Here is an 18,580-nt window from a genome sequence, read left to right as displayed (position 1 = left end):
GATCCCAAGGTCGTGGAATCTTGTCCCACATCAGGCTCCCTGCTCAGCAGGGAGCCTGCTTCTCCCTTTCCCACTCGCCCAGCTTGTGTTCCCTCTCTCGTTGTCTTTGCGTGTCAAATAAATAAAATCTTTAAAAAAAAACCCAAAACACCCAAAACCTCAAAGAGAAGAAAATGAAAGTTCTTTGCAGACTCTGGGCCTGCCACTAGGTGTAAGAACTGGTAAAATCTTGGGGAACTCTTTGGGGGCATTTCTGTTCTGTACTAGTGACCAGTTTCCCCAGCCTGAGTTGGGAACTGACTAGAGACAGCGGAAGCGGCCGCTCACAGCAAGCCTAGTGGGCAGCCACACAGACACAGAACCTGGCCTCTCTTTCCCTCACTCCTGCCCCCAGCTAGATGGACTTTTATTTTTTTACTGTAATAAGTTTTCTTTTTTTTTTTTTAAGATTTTATTTATTTATTTGAGAGAGAGACACTGAGAGAGAGCATGAGCGAGGAGAAGGTCAGAGAGAGAAGCAGACTCCCCGCAGAGCCGGGAGCCGATGCGGGACTCGATCCCGGGACTCCAGGATCATGACCTGAGCCGAAGGCAGTCGTCCAACCAACTGAGCCACCCAGGCGTCCCATAAGTTTTCTTTTTTAAAGATTTTATTTATTTGTCAGAGAGAGAGAGAGACAGAGAGAGAGAGAGAGCGCGCACACAAGCAGGTGGAGCAGCAGGCTCCCCGCTGAGCAGGGAGCCCGATGCAGGACTCAGTCTCAGGACCCTGGGATCATGACCTGAGCTGAAGGCAGACACTTCTCAGACTGAGCAACCCAGGCGCCTCTGTAATAAGTTTATATTTACAGAAAAGATGCACAGATAACAGTTGCCCACCTGTTTCCCCTAGTCTCAACAGCTCACATTTCCATGGTAGCTTTTTTTTTTATTTTAAAGATTTTGTTTATTTATTTGACAGAGAGAGAGAGAGATCACAAGTAGGCAGAGAGAGAGGCAAAGAGAGAGGAAGGGAAGCAGGCTCCCTGCCCAACAGAGAGCCCGATGTGGGGCTCGATCCCAGGACCCTGGGATCATGACCTGAGCCGAAGGCAGAGGCTTTAACCCACTGAGCCACTCAGGTGCCCCTCCATGGTAGCTTTGTCAAAACTAAGAAACCAGCATCAGTCCATTACCACTAACTAAATTCTAGGCTTGATTCAGAGCTCACCAGTTTTCCCACAAATGTAGAAACATTTGTCTTTTTAAAAAAGCAAATTGGAGGGGCACCTGGGTGGCTCAGCGGGTTAAAGCCTCTGCCTTCAGCTCAGGTCATGATCCCAGAGTCCTGGGATCGAGCCCCACATCGGGCTCTCTGCTCCGCAGGGAGCCTGCTTCCCCCTCTCTCTCTTTCTGCCTGCCTCTCTGCCTACTTGTGATCTCTATCTGTCAAATAAATAAATAAAATCTTAAAAAAAAAAAAAAAGCAAATTGGATTGAGGCCAGAACAGAGAATCCTGTAGTAGATGGGCCCTCCCACTGTCAACAATTAACATGGGCAAAACAGATGAGGCAGCTGTTTTCAGGTGTGACAAAACAGGAAAGGCAGGACTGCAGTCTCCAGTGAAGGGAAATTCACAAGGTACACCTTGCCCACCCAGCTTTGTACTTGTGGCAGTCCCCTACCATGGCACAGGGAGATGTGGTCCAGCCAGGGCACACCGTATAACTGATCTCAGGGGCCAGTGCTGCTGTTGGAATCTGTGGAGAGGGCAGTGGAGGACAGGCAAGTGTGTCAAGGGGAGTCTAAGATGTCCCACTGTCCTTAGCTGAGAACGGGACTGCACATACTTGGGGTGAGGCCCCCAGACTTCCCAGACAACTGTTGTGGGAGCTCTGAGCTAGCTAGAGTGGACACCTCGCTCAAGTCCATGAATCCCCCTGACATGAAGCTGAGACACTAGGATACATCCCCTTGGAATTGGAGCTTCATCCTACAGCAAAACATTCTCTGGACACATCTTGTTATTTATTGCTGTGTATCATGTTACCCAAAAACTAAGTGGTTCAAAACAAACAGTAAAAGGAGATGCAGACTCCCTGCTGAGCAGGGAGCCTGATAAGGGGCTCGATCCCAGGACCCTAGGACCATCACATGCAGTTGCTTTGGTCAGGAATTGGGAAAGAGTGAGACCGCTAGTTCTATCCTTGCAGACAAGATGATGCCCAGAGCTGCCATCATCCAAAACCTTGGCTGGGGCTGCAGATAGTCTATGGGGATAGCTTTACTCGGGTGGTGCTGCAGGCCATTGGCAGGAAGCTTCAGGTCCTCCCCACGTGGGCCTTCTCTCAGGCTGCTTGAGTATCCTCCCAACACAGGGGCTGACTTTCCCAGAATGGGAATCTGGAGGGAAGAAGGCAGAAGCCACAGAGTGTTTAGTGATCTGAAAGCACACATGGTCATTGTCAAAGGAAGATAACAGAATCTAGAGACTATAGCATATCATCCACAACAATCAGTGAGCAAAAAAGTTACTGAGCATGCAAAGAAAAAAGGAGATGTGGCCATTATCAAGGTAAAAAAACAATTAATAGAAACCCACCATTGGGGTGCCTAGGTGGCTCAGTGGGTTAAAGCCTCTGCCTTCAGCTCAGGTCATGATCCCAGGGTCCTGGGATCAAGCCCCGCTTTGGGCTCTCTGCTCAGTGGGGAGCTTGCTTCTTCCTCTCTCTCTGCGTGCCTGTGATCTCTGTCAAATAAATAAATAAAATCTTAAAAAAGAAAAGAAAAGGGGCGCCTGGGTGGCTCAGTAGGTTAAAGCCTCTGCCTTCAGCTCAGGTCATGATCTCAGGGTCCTGGGATCGAGCCCCGCATCGGGCTCTCTGCTCAGCAGGAAGCCTGCTTCCTCCTCTCTCTCTGTCTGCCTCTCTGTCTACTTGTGATTTCTGTCAAATAAATAAATAAATAAAAATCTTAAAAAAAAAAAAAAAAAAAAGAAAGAACCAACCGTAAGCCCAGTTTTAGATATGGTGGAGAAAAACTTTAAGGCAGGTGTTTGAAGATATTCAATAAAGGAAAATATGATCTAATGAATGAAGAGAAACCTCTATAGAAAAAATAGAAGCTGTTAAAAACCACCAAATGAGGGGCACCTGGGTGGCTCAGTTGGCTACGCGTCTAACTTCAGCTCAGGTCATGATTCCAGGGTTCTGGGATAGAGTCCTATGTCAGGCTCCCCCTGCTTTTCCCCGTGCTTGCTCTCTCTCTAATAAATAAAATCTTAAAAAATAATAAAAACTTTAATTTTAAAGGTTTACAAAAATATACCTTGGCAGTCACACTGACTCAGCAATCCAGCTTCTAGGGATCTGTCCTTGAGTTTGTTATAATAAAGTTCAGTTTTATATATAGAAACCCCTTCAAATAACAGTGGCTGCGAAAAGATGGATGTTTCCTTGATTAGTAGAACAAGTCCAAGATCAGCAGTCCAGGGTCCGTCCTTTCCATCCCATCACCCACGGTGCTTGGCAGGCAGAAGGAAGCAGAAGGGTCAAGGAAAGCTGCTGAATGGAGCATTTTCCAGGAAACCCAGAAACCTAAGAATGGGTGACGCTGTGGGGAGTAGGCTTAGTCTCAGCCCCATAGACACCATTCCTGTGTACTCAAGGACCCAAATAAAAGTCTCTTCCATACTCTAGTCCGGGCCATCACCTTGGTTGTGTATGTTGTTCCAACAACAAGATAGGGCTGGAGGCTAGTTACCTGCTCCTTCTGCTGTGTATGCCTGGCTGAGGCTGCTTTCAGTTGGAGGAAGGCAAGCCTTTCCCCATGGTGCTCAAAGGTGTCCTGGCTCTTCCACCCCAACGGGCCTTGCCCTTCAGCTTCACTTCAGGCCCTTCTCCTGGGCTCACATCCTCGCACTTGCCATAGCCAATAAATGCAAGCCACCCACCACCCACTGTGAACATCCCTCTTTTGCTAGCTCACTTGCTGTGGTACCTGACTCCCATGGTGCCTGACTCCCAACGCCCTTCAGGACCTGCAGCCCCACAGGGCAGTGGTCCTGCCACTTTCCACTATCCCAAGCTGCTCCCACCTTTTCCTCACTTTCCCTCATCCCCCGTTTAAATTTCCCAGTCAAACTTACAGCCACTCTTTTGCACACATCTTAAACTCTACAGTCCCTCTCTTCCTTCATCACCCTTCTGGGCAAAACTCCAACCCTGTGCAATCAAGTTTCACCTGCTCTGAGCCTGATCCTGGCCACAGGAGGGCAAACAGCTGGGTCTTCCTCCGCTATCCTGATTCCTAACCTGATCCTCTAACCCAGTGTCTAACATGACCTCCCCCCAACCAGATCCCTAACCTGACTCCTGACCTCATCCTCAACCGATTCTCTAACCTCCCTAGCTGGGGCATTTGTGCTGTGTATCCCACCTTGTTTCTTGGGACTCTTGTCACTTGTGTAAACATGGAGCGACTATGGAAGATTATGTTCAATTTGTAGGGAGCATAGAGAAAAGAAAAAGGCCTGTAAAAAAAAAAAAGAAAGAAAAACAGCAGAGTCTGTGATACAAAAACAGACCCACTGCCAGGATTCTGTACACTTGGATTGCTGCATGAGTAGGCGGGGAGCAAGAAGGCAGCCACTGACGTGGCATTAAGGGTATGGATGGCAAGCTGGCAGGATGCCAGGTTTCTACTTGTTTTTTTAATTATTATTTTTATTATTAAGTAAGCTCTGTGCCCAATGTAGGACTTGAACTTCTGACCCCAACATCAAGCCCTGCATGCTTTATGGATTGAGCCAGCCAGGTACCCCTCTACTTGTTTCTTTATATGCCTTTTTTTTTTAATTTATTTTTTTAAAAGATTTTATTTATTTATTTGACAGAGAGAGATCACAAGTAGACGGAGAGGCAGGCAGAGAGAGAGAGAGAGAGGGAAGCAGGCTTCTTGCTGAGCAGAGAGCCCGACGCGGGACTCGATCCCAGGACCCCGAGATCATGACCCGAGCCGAAGGCAGCGGCTTAACCCACTGAGCCACCCAGGCGCCCCATATATGCCTTTTATTTTTAAAGATTTTATTTATTTGAGAGAGAGTGAGCGAGTGCACAAACAGGGGCGAGAGGCAAAGGGAGAAGCAGATTCCCCGCCAAGCAGGGAGCCTGATGAGAGGCTCCATCCCATGGCCCTGGGACCATGACCTCAGCTGAAGGCAGCCGCTTAACCAACTGAGCCACCCAGGCGCCCCTTTATATTTATTTTTATAAACTTAAAATGCTTACAATAAGCACATGTTCTTTAGCTAACAAGAAAAACCAGTAATGGGGATTGCCTGGGGAGTTCAGTCGGTTGAGCCTCTGCCTTCTAGGCTCAGGTCCTAATCTCAGGGTCCGGGGATGGAGGCCTGCATTGGGCTCCCTGCTCATCAGGGAGCCTGCGTCTCCCTCTCCCTCTGCCTCTCGCCTGGCTTGACTCTCTCAAATAAATAAAATCTTTGAAAAAAGAAAGAAAGTCCAATAAAGTTATTGTTAAAAATGACTTTCCCTAAAACTCCACCCTAGCAGTGGAGCTGCAGAAAGCATCCTAGATGGGTGTTCACAAGCGCCCCCTCTATTTTTGCTTCTCTCTCTCATGCAACCTAGGTGGGCCACAGGAGAATCATGCCAAGGGCAACTGAACATTGTTGCCGTATTTCCTTACACTTGACCCCTTGGGCAGTACAGAGGCAGATGGGGCCTTCCCCCCATCCTCTGTCCTTCAAAGTCCTGCAGACACTTACAGCATTGTTAGGGACCAGCTTTGATTCTCACCCACTCTGTGGGGCTCCCTACCTGCCCCTTGATGGCTTTGGAACACAGCCTTCAGGAGCTGAGGGCCAATGTCAGTTATTAGTATTAGCACAAGCCTTCTCCTACACTTTGGACATTGGAAGGCCAGTCCTATCTGATCCTGAGCACCTGTTTGCCCTGATTCAGACCTGACCCTGGGGTCCACAGACAAGAACTGTCCTTCGTTATCCCACCATTGCCTCCTGAGGGATGTACAGGTTAGGGTTCTGGCTTTATGGGCTTTTGACCTTGGAGGCCTGTTTCAAGCATCAACGTGCTTAGATTAACTCTGTGTATGATGTCCGTAGCGCTCACTGCCCAGTGCCAACATAAGCACTTCGTCTGGTCTCCCAAATGCTCTGCACTAACTAGCTCCATTTTCTCCCACCTGAGATGGGGACGCCAGGCCCATCTCCGCCCAGCATCTCACAGTCCCGGAAAAGAAAACCACTGCAGGCAGGCAACTTCTTCCTGATGGTGAGGGCCGAGCCCCTCAAAGAGACATGCAATTCAACCAAGTTCAGTCTCTCAAGAGCGGGGAGCCTGCTAAGATTAGGGCTTCCACACTCCTGCAGCCCAGAGAACAGTTCTGCACCGAGTAAGTACTGCCGGACCTCCCCTAAGCGGTACCTTGGGATTTACATCCGCGAACAAGAAACAGGCACGTGAAGCCAGAGGGAGGTAAAAGGCCTTCCAGGCTAAGCGTGGGATGGGGCAAGGAGGGGAGCGAGTCCCGAGGAGAAGCCTGTTGCCGCCGGGCTGGAGTGCAGGCTGGCAGGAGTTGCCTGCTGGGGGAGGGGGGCGGGGGGGACCACGTCCACTGAACCCCAGGAGCCGCCCACCCCCTCTCTCCCTGCCTGCTTTCCCTGCATCACCTCCTCCGTCCCCGTACGACCATGGCGAAAAAACCCCATCTTAGGAAAGGAGAACGTGGGCTAAAAGGTCCGCTCTGGGTGGAAGGTCTTCTGGAGCAGGCATCTGAGCTCAGCTGGGAGGGTCAGCCCGCGAGCTGGCGGCGCCGCCCTAGGCCCGGCCCCAGGGAGGGCCCCTCGGGGATACGCGCCGGCCGGGGACGAAACCCACAGCGAGCACCTGCTCGGCCACCCAAACCCGGCGGACGGCGTTCCTCCATAGGGCCTTCCCCCGAGCGCCCCCGGCAGCGCGCGCCGCCGCCCTCCGCCTGCCCTGACCCGGAAGGGCCCAGCGCGCATGCGCGGCCGGAGCGACGGGCCCCAGAATTCCGCGCGGTCTCGGGGTCCGGCCGTCGCGGGGCACGCCGGGACCCGCAGTCCGCGGCGGCGCGAGCCCGCCCTGCACCTGGCGGGCGGCGGGCGCCCGAGGGGCCCAATGGGAGCGGCGGCCTGGCTGCCCCGCCCCGCGCTGCCGGACGCTGTGCCGGGACATGGCTGCCGCCGGTGCCGGGTTCTTGAGCTGAGCGCCCGCCGCCGGGAGCCAACCGTCGCCTTCAACCGTCCGCGCGGGCGGGCCGAGGCGCCGGCGGGCGGGCGAGCAGCCGCAGCCGCGGCGCAGGAGGAGGAGGCAGCAGCAGGAGGCCCGAGCGGCCGCCGCGGCTGGGCACATGGCGTCCATCTTATTGAGGAGCTGCTGCAGCTGGGCGCCCTCTCGCCTCCCGCCGCCCCGCACCGCCGCCCCGAGGGGTAAGAAGCCAGCTCTCTGCCGACAGCGCGGTGCCTGGAGCCGGGGCCGGCGGGGTCGGGTGGGCCGGGCGGCGGCGGGGCACGGGGGCCGGGCGGGGCCGGGTCCGGTGGCGTCGGGAGGACGGAAGCAGAGGGCCGGGAGTCCTGGTGGACGGTCTCGGGCCTAGAGCCTCGGGCCTCGGCTGCCCCGCGGCAGCACAGCGCCGGCCGGCGCCCTGGTGGGTCGCTGGGTAGTGGCGCTCGGACCTTGGGCTGGGGCTGGGGTCACGCGGGGCTGGGACCTTGCGCCGCCTCGCCCCTCTGCCCCGCCCTGGCCAGCCCGGTGTCGGGGTGTGGGAGCCGCGCGCGGGGCGGCGGCCTGTGACTCACTCGCGCCGTGACCTTAGCCGCCCGGCTGCTGGCGGCGGCGTCCTGAGCGGGGTTCGGAAAGTTTTGTGAAGGGAGCGCGCTAACGGCCAGCCCTGGGACGGTCTGGGCGCTCCTGTCGTGGTTAAGCTTGGTGGAACGCGGTGTTCACTCTCGGGGAAAGTCGTGCCCTTGGGACACGTTTAGGACTCCTTGAGATGAGATGGCCAGGGTCTGCGGGCTTGTAGGACATCCGCAGCGCCGGTATTCTAGTACTGTTACGTGTTTGTAGAGGGGACCCCTGGCGTTGCTCGGGATGGCCCCAGGCAGGTCCCCTGGTATCCCCAGTCTCTGTGATTCTGCTGTCCACATAGAGATCACACCTAACTTGGGGTTCTTAGGGGTCCATATGTCAGTAGCCCAGACTCCCTTTCTGATTCTTTTTACATTAACCTGAGTTTGTTCCTTATCTGTTAAGATTAGGACTTTCCTTGCCAGTATTAGAGGCTCAAGTGAAATATATTTCAAAGTACTTTAGGATTCATAAAAGCACACCCAAGAAACATAATTCTTATAATTTTTAACAGTAATGACTGTTGGCTGCTTAGAACTTTGGAGCCATGGGAAGGGCACTGAGCAGCGGGAGTTGACGGTGTGAATGGTCTGGGTGTCCAGGTCCCTCTGCTGTTAGAGTTCTCTGTGTATCTCTTCCCTGTTAAGCATGGTAATAAAAATACTTTGGCCACTTCAGGTTTCTGTAGCACGTTCACAGTTTAAAAGTGAGCAGAATTGTTTTTATGGTTGTGTCATTCTGGGAATACAGATGTTTCTTGTAGTTAGCACTGTTCTTTATTATACAGGAAGGGGCTGAGAGTGGCTTGGACATTAGGTTTGCTGTAGGACCAACAGGGAATCCAGAGCCTGGGAGAGCCACGGGTGGACTCCGAATCCAGTCTTGAACCTTCCAGAACATTCCTGGCTGGGCGCAGTGGCCCTTTTCTGCAGCAAGTTTCCCCGTATTAATTTTTTCTGTCAGTGTGGCTCATTGTCACAATTAGTGAACCAACATTGGTACATTGTTATTAACTGAGCTCCATACTGTATTCAGATTTCTTTTATTCTGTCTCACACTTTTTAAAATTTTATTTATTTTATTTTAAAGATTTTATTTATTTATTTATTTATTTATTTTAAAGATTTTATTTATTTATTTGACAGAGAGAAATCACAAGTAAGCAGAGAGGCAGGCAGAGAGAAATCACAAGTAAGCAGAGAGGCAGGCAGAGAGAGAGGAGGAAGCAGGCTCCCTGCTGAGCAGAGAGCCCGATGTGGGGCTTGAACCCAGGACCTGGGATCATGACCTGAGCCGAAGGCAGCGGTTTAACCCACTGAGCCACCCAGGCGCCCAAAGATTTTATTTATTTATTTGAGGGAGAGACAGTGAGAGAGAGCATGAGTGAGGAGAAGGTCAGAGGGAGAAGCAGACTCCCCGTGGAGCTGGGAGCCGGATGCGGGACTCGATCCCTGGACTCCGGGATCATGACCTGAGCTGAAGGCAGTTGCTTAACTAGCCGAGCCACTCAGGTGCCCTCTGTCCCACACTTTATTCTGATTTGTTTACTTTGTTATTTACATACTTTCTATTCACCTTTGTTTTTTATTAGTACCTTTCCTTTATTGTGCACATATTTTATTTCTGATGTCTTGCTGCACCCCAGGACCTTACCCAGGACACCACATTACAGGTTGTAGTTATTTCTCTTTAGTCTCGGCTGTGACATGTTTCTCAGGGTTTCCTTGACAGTTTTGAGGACTGTTCAGCTCTGTTGTAGAATCCCAACCTTCAGGGAGGGGAGAGGGTCTGGGAATTGACATTGATTGCCAGTGGCCTAGGGTGTGATCAGTCATGTCTAGGTAATGAAGAAAAGAACTCTTGACTAAGGGGGCTTGGGGAGCATTGGACTTAGTGGCATCTGTAGATGCCAAGCCCAGAGGGACACAAACTCCTGCACTCAGAAGTCTTCTACACCATGCACTATGTGCCTCCCCATCTGGCTGGTCCTCATGTCCTTTATAATAAACTATAATAGTAGGTAATTTTCCTGAGTTCTGTGTTGTTGCAGAGAATTAATAAAACTCAAAGTGGTGGTGGGAACCCTCCTATTTGTAATTGGCAGAGGTGTGGATGACCTGAGGACCCTTTTTGCAACTGGGGTCTGAAGCTGAGCAGTGTTGTGGGACTGAAGCCTTAATAACTGTGGGGGTGCACTAACTCCAGGTAGGGTCAGACAGAACCGACTAGTAGGCTGTCCAGCGAGGGCCAGAGAGTTGGAGAATTGGTTGTGGGGACGGGGATTAAAGGGATTTATAGAAGGAGGAAATGGCCCATCTACAGCCCCGAGTCCTCCCCCTGGATCCCTTAGGAGCAGGCTCCTTGGAGGGCTGGGGAAACCTTCAGAGTGCAGAGATTGTGGGAAGGGGCCAGGTAGGACAGGGGATGTGCAGTTCACATAATATAGTGATGGGAGGGCAGGCCAAGGAGCTCTGGGAGCTGTGACAGCTTGTCTTTTTGCTGGGGGGAGGCGAGTGCGGGGCTGGGAGCCATGGCTGAGCCATGTTCTTGAGGTGCGGGGCTGGTTCAGGTCTTGCACACTTCTGTTTGGTCCTCAGCTGAAGTAAGAAGGGCTTCGTGTTACTTAAAATGTAGTGTTTGAAGTATAAAAGATTATGAATCATGGTAACCACTTGGGAGCCCAGAGCCCAGCTTAACAAGACCGTCACCTATACTACAAGGTCCCGAATTTGATGGGAATAGCCTTCTACACAGAAGTTGCCTGTGATGACACTGGGTTTCTCTTGGGATACATAAAGTGACAAGTAGAAGTCTTTGTCTCCAGAGGGTCCGCCGGGAGCTGCTTGGGTCTCCCCTGCCTGGCCTGCTCGAAGGGTGTTTTGGGCTGGCACCTGTCCCCTGTCATGCCCATCTTCTCTCCTCCCTTCTCACTCTGGTTCCTAGACTGAACCCTCAGCACCCCGCACCAGCTCTGTATACTCCTGCTGCCTCAGGGTCTTAGGGTGCCAGCCTGCCTTTCCAGCCTTGTGGCCTGGCACCCTGTCAGCATTTTGCCTCTGGCCCCGTGGCCCCCATATTTGTCACATTCCCTCCACAGGTGGTCTCCACAGCACAGGGCTTGATCCCAGGTAAGCCCGGGCATTGGTCTTGAGAATGAACTCTGAATTTTTTTTTTTTAAGATTTTATTTATTTGACAGAAAGAGATCACATGTAGGCAGAGAGGCAGGCAGAGAGAGAGAGAGAGAGAGGAGGAAGCAGGCTCCCTGCGGAGCAGAGAGCCAGACGCAGGGCTCAATCCCAGGACCATGGGATCATGACCTGAGCCAAAGGCAGAGGCTTTAACCCACTGAGCCACCCAGGCGCCCCGAACTCTGAATTTATGCTTACAGAAACCATACTGATTTAGAAAAAAGTGTTAAAAATACACCAAAATCATTAAAGTATGCTGTACACTCACCAGTACTGTTTATCCAAGAAATAGCTTGCTCTTAGTGTCTGTTTTACCAGTAATTCTCATAGCCCTTGCCCCCTCCTGTGGGCAGAGAAGGTGTTGGGCTGTTTGCATGGGGTCCTTGTTGCTCTGTGGGGTGTCTGGGTGTTGGGGGTCCCATGCAGCCTGGCATCAGCTGGAGTGAGGGAGTGGTCCTGCCTGGGGAGACCCCCAGGCCTGGGCTCTGTGGACCCTGTGCTGGTGAAACCCGGTATTCCTGGTTGGGGTGTTTGAAGCCTGGGGCTGTTTAAGATTCCCCTTCTTTCTAGGGCTACCCCAAGACCCTGTGTTCCTAACTGAACAGACCCTTCACTTAGCAGCACTCTGAAACCTTCCAACATTCAGAACAGAATTCCAGAGACTTACTCTGCAAAAGAGACTCTAAAAGGTGAAATCAGTCTGCGGCCCCTGGTTTGAGACTTATATTCTTGTTTTCTCCTTGTCTTTGTCGTAGGTACTCTGAGAGATCGTGCCTGTCTCAGCTGTGCCAACACCGTGGGGCTGATAAGCCACCTGTAAGTCAACAATGTCACTGTGCGTCCCTTTAAAGTGGGAGCTTGAAAATGCTTGAGTGCTGTGTGACTCCTGATTTGGGGGGGATGGTATAGTCTACCCTCCTGTTCTTTAACCTCATATGTTATTGGAACTTGGGAAAATAAACATTCATAATCCTAGTACCTGTTGTAAATATTATTACATTTTGGTGAATTTTATTCTGGTCTTTTCTTCATTGTGTCTGTTTTTGAAAAGTGTGTACTTACTGTGCACCATGTGCTTTTCCACATTCCCACAGCTGTTTGTCTGTGGGTTTTCATGTACTCGTGCAAGGAGACATAGGCTGCACCAAGACCCTCCCTCGAACCCCGTTTGGTCCTTTGTAGAGCATTGTGTTGAGTGACTGTTGGCCGCAAGGCTCGCCCCCACCTGGTGGGGGATGTGTGGAATATGGTGGACTTAGCCCTTCCCTGTGGTGGTACTTTGTGAGGCTGGAGGACTTCCTGGGGGGAGTGGCATCCATACTTCCCTGTCCACTGTCATACGTGGACTCGAACGTCCCTCAGGGTTCCTGTGCTCTCCCACCCACCATTCCCTCTGCCCGGCATCCCCGAGCATAGTTTCCTTCTGATCAGCTTCTCCACCTGCGTGGTTGGATTCCCAGACCTGTCTCTTGACTCCCAGGCCCTTGTCCACTTGCCCCAGATACCCAGAATAGAGCTTGTCTCTCCCTTTGGACAGCCCAGATTCTTCCAATCTGGGAATACAGACATCTTTCCCAATTGCTGTCCAGCTGGCCCCTCACAACCACAGAGCTATAGGGTCTTCTGAGTTTTCTTACAATTTGAGCTTGTTCATTTATCACTTCATCTTGTCTATAACACTTTTCTGGAGAATGCTTCCTGGAACAGATTTAATTCCCTAAAATAAAAACTATGTAAGTCATGCACAAAAACTTGGTTGATGGTGAAGCAAAATTGTGTTTAAACACAGGGGGCTTGAGAGGCTTTTCTTGCATGTATGAGCGTCTTTGTGGAATGAGGTTGGCACACATGCGGTGTACGGTGGGGACATGGAAGAGTCTGATTCAGAGCCCCTCCCAGCAGCAATCCTTGCTGGCCCCTGCATGTGGCAAGAGTACTCCCCACCTGGCTCTTGGGTTTGATTTTTCTTTTAAAACAGGATTTTATTTATTAGAGAGAGAGTGAGAGAAAGAGTGTGTTCACAAGCAGGGGGAGCTGTAGGGAGAGGGAGAGGCAGACTCCCTGCTGAGCAGGGAGCCAGATGTGGGGCTTGATCCCAGGACCCCAGGATCATGACCTGAGCCAAAGGCAGATGCTTAACTGCCTGAGCCACCCAGGTACCCTGATCTTGGGTTTGATTTCAAAGATTTTATTTATTTATTTTAGAGTGGGTGTTGGGGGAGAGGCAATCCCGAGCAGACTCTCCACTGAGTTCGGAGCACAACATGGGGCTCCCTCCCACATCCCCAGGATCACGGCCTGAGCTGAAACAAGAGTCAGCTGCTCAACTGACAGAGCCACCCAGGTACCCCTGGGTTTGATTTTAATTAGATTTCTCTTTTGACCAGTGTAAGATGTTGTTGTCATGAGCTCTTTCTTTTTATGATACGGAGCCATTGATGAATGTTCATAGAAGATCTTTACTCTTGCCTAAGTGTGCATTTCTAGATTTAATTCTAAAGCAAACTCTGTAATCCACGGGTAACCCTCTTGGGGGCATGGGGCCCAGCACGAGGCTGCAAGCAGGGGCTGCTGATCCTGGGGTGCAACTCCTGCTTGCCAAAAAGCCTCGTAAGGCCAGCTCTTGGTTTTTTTTCAAGACAACCTAGAAGTCTGGGTTTTTGTGTGAAGTGTCTGGTTTCTAGGTACCAGACCTCTAAGGGAGGTTAGAGGACTGCGGTGGGGGCTGGTTCATCTGCATGAACCACTCGGCGGTGGGGTGGTGGTGGGGTGGTGCTGCCAATCAGTGACCCCAGAGGCCTGCAGAGCCTTCTGTGCCCTTTTCTCTTGCGTGGGACACTTGTGTCTGACTGGTCTGCGCCTGACATTTGCCCCAGTGAGACCTCCTGCTGGCTTTTATCTGCAGGGAACCAGGCCTGGAACACTTCCTTTCTGGACAGTCCTTCTGGGTTTACTTCTGAATTATTTCAGTTCTAAAGTGGTCTTTTTGGGATTGTAACTGGAGTGTCCTCAAAACCATAAAATCAGGGCTCCTGGGGGGCTCAGTCAGTTAAGTGTCTGCCCTCAGCTCAGGTCATCCTCCTAGGGTCCTGGGATTGAGCCCCTTAGCAGGGAGTCTGCTTCTCCCTCTCCCTCTGCTGCTCCCCCTGCTAGTGCATGTACTCTCTCTCTCTTTCTCAAATGAATAAATAAAATCTTTTTAAAAACCCATAAAATTATTTGGGAATATTTAACTTAAAGGTGCCCACAGTTTCCTAGGGGGTTAGCTGTTTTGTTTTTTTTTTTTTTTTAAAGATTTTATTTATTTATTTGACAGAGAGAGATCACAAGTAGACGGAGAGGCAGGCAGAGAGAGAGAGAGAGAAGCAGGCTCCCTGCTGAGCAGAGAGCCCGATGTGGGACTTGATCCCAGGACCCTGAGATCATGACCTGAGCCGAAGGCAGCGGCTTAACCCACTGAGCCACCCAGGCGCCCAGCTGTTTTCTTTAGTAAGACCTTTTCTCTTGTTTCAGGAAGAGGTCTGTCATTTTTATCTGGGCCACACCTGGTGCCTCTAAGAGGCTGCCCAGACATGTTGGGTGTGGTGTCCCTGGGTCTTCTTTTTCATTATTTTTCTACGTGATCATTGCTGGCATGTAAGTCACCAGTTTTCTTGTGTCCAGCCACTTCTCACAGCTCGTTTATCATGTTCTAGCTCACGCGGTACCACCTGTCCTTGGAGACATGGTATGTTGGGGCCCAGCGCCCTGTGCATCTCTCCTTCTGGTGCCCGTGCTTCTGATTTCCCACTTCCTCAGCCGCCGGGCCTGGCGTCCGAGCAGCTGCGTTGTCACTCCAGCAAACAGTGGAGTGTCTAGTGTTTGGCCTGTGTCATGTTAGCTTTTGTTTTTAGTACTCTCTGCCCTGTATTTTTATTCCTGTTTTTGTTAGGGATGGATGTTGAATTTTTCAACCACCTTTTAAGAGTCAAATGTACCTGCATTTAAGATTCATATTAAAACATAAAAACTGGGGCACCTGGATGGCTCAGTGGGTTAAGCCTCTGCCTTTGGCTCAGGTCATGGTCTTGGGGTCCCAGGATTGAGCCCCACGTTGGGCTCTTTGCTCAGCAGGGAACCTTCTTCCCCCTCTCTCTCTGCCTGCCTCTCTGCCTACTTGTGGTCTCTCTCTTTCTGTGAAATAAAACCAAATAAACAAACATAAAAACTGCTTTATTAATACAAATTTTTTTACAAGTTAACAATTTGTAGAAAGTTAAGTGCTTTCTTCAGAAAGTTAAGCAATGTGGGGCACCTGCTGGCTCAGTTGGTGGAGTGGGTGACTCTTCCTCTCAAGGTCGTGAGTTTGAGCCCCATGTTGTGTGTAGAGCCTACTTAAAAATAAATAAAAGAAGATTATAGGGAAAAGAAAAAAAAATGTTGAGCAGTGGGAACCAAAAAGCTGTTCAGATGAACAGCTACACTTAAATGAGAGGTTACAGGTGAGAATTGAAGTCTTTATCAGTCTCAGCATCCCGGCCATGTTGCATTTCCTTTTGCTGGTTCAGTATAAGAAATACTGAGCCACACGGTTAAGGACAGATGACCCTTGAGCAAGGCAGGGAGGTGTCAGGGGCACCAACCCCTGTACATTCGAAAACGCACATACGACTTGACTTCCCCCAGCTGAACAATGGCTAGCCAGCTGTTTACTGGAAGCCTTGCTGAATTCAAACAGTCGATTCTCACTTGTCTCGTCTGTGTAACACATGCTGCATTCTTACAATAAAGCAGGTTAGACAAAAGAAATCGTAAGGAAAGTGCACTTAACGGGGCGCCTGGGTGGCTCAGTGGGTTAAAGCCTTTGCCTCCAGCTCAGGTCATGATCCCAGGATCCTGGGATCAAGCCCCGCATCGGGCTCTCTGCTCAGTGCAGAGCCTGCTTCTCTCTCTCTCTCTGCCTGCCTCTCTGCCTACTTGCGTTCTCTGTCAAATAAATAAATAAAATCTTTAAAAAAAAAAAAAAGAAAGTGCACTTAAGAGGGCCATCCCGCATTTGTGGGAAGAGCTCTGTGTATAAGCCCAGCCACAGAAGTCCACGCGGTCCTGAGGCCAGTGTGGTGGCCACTGTGCTCTCTCTGGTGGTTCTTTTGCGATCTCAGTCTTCAGCTAAAATGGTCCAGACCCCAAAGGGTGAGCAGGTGGGGAGTTTCTGATCCAAGACAATGTCATGGCCATTGTCTAGCTGCTCTTGACCTCCTTTATCATAAAAATAAAGGCAGCGAGGGAGCCCCTAAAATTGGGAATAAGCAAACTAACTCATTAATCCTAGAGCTCATTTAGTGGGAAGACAGGGGCTGCCAGGAGTCTCTTCCCAGAGTCTCGTGCGGTTTGAGTTCTCCTGAGATGGGCTGCAGAAATGCTAAAACACTAAAAGCTGCTTCCCTGGCCCCTGGAGTGCTCCTCCCATGGGGGATGCTAGGTGTCACGGGGCCTCCAGGGCTCTGATAGGTATTGAGATGTTGGCAGTGGTCTCCGGCTCCCTGGTGGAGGGGCCCCTTGTCCTGCAGGCAATCATGGTTTCACCTCTTGTCTTTGGGCAGAGAGATGTCCAGTACTTTGGGAATCACTCCTCTGGGTCCTGGCACCTGTTGCTCTGTTGTTCATCTTTGCTTCCCTTCTTGCTGCTGGTATCACTTTGCCCTTACCGGAATCATGTCCCTGAAGAATGGAAAGGGGCATGTGGAGGTTTGTGATTCTCCCTGTTCCAGCTCAAGCTATTGTCTGGGTGAGCTGTCCCCTCAGGAACAGGACATGATAGGAATCGTGTGGCCACAGGAGTCATGCCGTTGACAAGAGTTAGGGAAGAGCCTCGGGGAGAGCAGGTATGTGTCCCTTTGCCTGCCATGCTGCAGTTGTGTGGCTGGTGCCACGAGGCACAGGAAATGCTGACCCTGTGAATATGTTCTTTTTTTTTTTTTTAAAATATTTTATTTATTTATTTGACAGATAGAGATCACAAGTAGGCAAACAGGCAGGCAGAGAGAGAGGAGGAAGCAGGCTCCCCGCCGAGCAGAGAGCCCGATGTGGGGCTCGATCCCAGGACCCCGAGACCATGACCTGAGCTGAAGGCAGAGGCTTAACCCACTGAGCCACCCAGGCGCCCCCCTGTGAATATGTTCTACTGTCAAGCACCACTTAATTTTTCTCTTCATTTTTTTTTTTTCCAAAGATTTTATTTATTTATTTGACAGAAAGAGATCACAAGTAGACGGAGAGGCAGGCAGAGAGAGAGAGGGAAGCAGGCTCCCTGCTGAGCTGAGAGCCCGATGCGGGACTCGATCCCAGGACCCTGAGATCATGACCTGAGCCGAAGGCAGCGGCTTAACCCACTGAGCCACCCAGGCGCCCATTTTTCTCTTCATTTTTAAAAGATTTTTAAGTCCTCTCTCCACCCAACGTGGGTCTCAAACTCACAAGCCCGAGATCAAGAGTCAAACTGTTCTCCTGACTGAACCAGCCAAGGTATTCATAGTTTTTCTCTTCTTGAAGGTGGCAGCAGGGGGCGTGTGTTGAGGTAGATGTGGGCATCAGCACCCTAAAGTAAAATGGGCAGCTTCAGTAGGAGCCCCCAAGTTTTTTATTGCCCACAGTCTATCGTCTAGTGACTGCGAATTTCTTGTTGACACGTTGCTTTTGCCTGGAGTGGGTTTTCCCCACTTTGAAAGGAAAGAAAAGGAAAAGCAGGACTGGGGTCCGGCTGGTGGGAAGCTGGGCCCACGGACCCTGTGTGGGTGAGGAAGGCGTGCACTTCTCAAGAGCGAGGCCAAGCTGTGGGCTCTCATGAGCTGGGGCAGAGCAGGGCACCAGCTGCCCTTGGGAAGGCAGCAGTGCCCAGATTAGTGTTACTCTAAGAAATATTTTTAAAATAACAGATTATGCAATTTTATGCTTTTGGAAAATAGCTAAACCTTTCTGGCTAGATTGTTAGTAATAGTAGTCTCTAGTGTGCGTGAAGATAGCCAGATCTTGGAGGGTCACTGGCCCCGGCTAGATAAGCCAGGTGCTTTTCTGCATGCTCTGTTTTCACGAGTCTGTCTCTGCCTGTTGGCTGCCCCTGCAGCTGCTGACATCATGCCTTCTTGTGGCAGCCACTTGCTTCCTTGCTAATTGAGGGTTGGAAAATTGGATAATTAAGTTTGACGGAGATGGGAGGTAAGGTTCATTACTGTGTGTGGGCACTGTCATCGCCTACATTAGGAGGTGAGGGTGAGGCAAGAGAGCCCAGGCTGTGGCTGCAGTCCCACAGCCCCATGTGGCTGAGCAGCTCCGCTGTGCTCCGTGCAGCCTCTCTCTTGCAAGCTGTGATGCAGCGGGGTGGGCTCAAGGCCACCAACCTCCCTGCTCAAGCGTTGACTGTGGGGATCTGGGGGTCATGGCACAGGACTGACCCTGCCCTCCATACACGGGAACGGGGCCTCCTGGCGGGCAGGAGGCCAGCGCAGGCTTGATCAGTGTGTG

At 51.1% G+C, this 18,580-nt stretch overlaps 1 protein-coding gene across 2 annotated transcripts in view; it reads left to right on the top strand.

Annotated features, from left to right (window-relative positions):
* Positions 1-7,116: 7,116 nt before the first annotated feature.
* The window catches only part of LETM1 (leucine zipper and EF-hand containing transmembrane protein 1), a 39,408-nt gene continuing 27,944 nt past the window's right edge, over positions 7,117-18,580 (top strand). The window contains exons 1-2 of one of the 2 annotated variants that reach the window (XM_047718635.1): positions 7,117-7,472; positions 11,836-11,896. In XM_047718635.1, the coding sequence (XP_047574591.1) occupies positions 7,394-7,472; positions 11,836-11,896 (140 nt within the window). In that variant the 5' untranslated portion in view covers positions 7,117-7,393. The remainder of the gene's footprint in view (positions 7,473-11,835; positions 11,897-18,580) is intronic. The other variant, XM_047718634.1, reaches the window with a different exon arrangement.

Source organism: Lutra lutra, chromosome 2 (genome assembly GCF_902655055.1).
Source record: "Lutra lutra chromosome 2, mLutLut1.2, whole genome shotgun sequence".
Taxonomy (NCBI): domain Eukaryota; kingdom Metazoa; phylum Chordata; class Mammalia; order Carnivora; family Mustelidae; genus Lutra; species Lutra lutra.
This window is presented reverse-complemented; position numbering and strand designations above follow the sequence as displayed.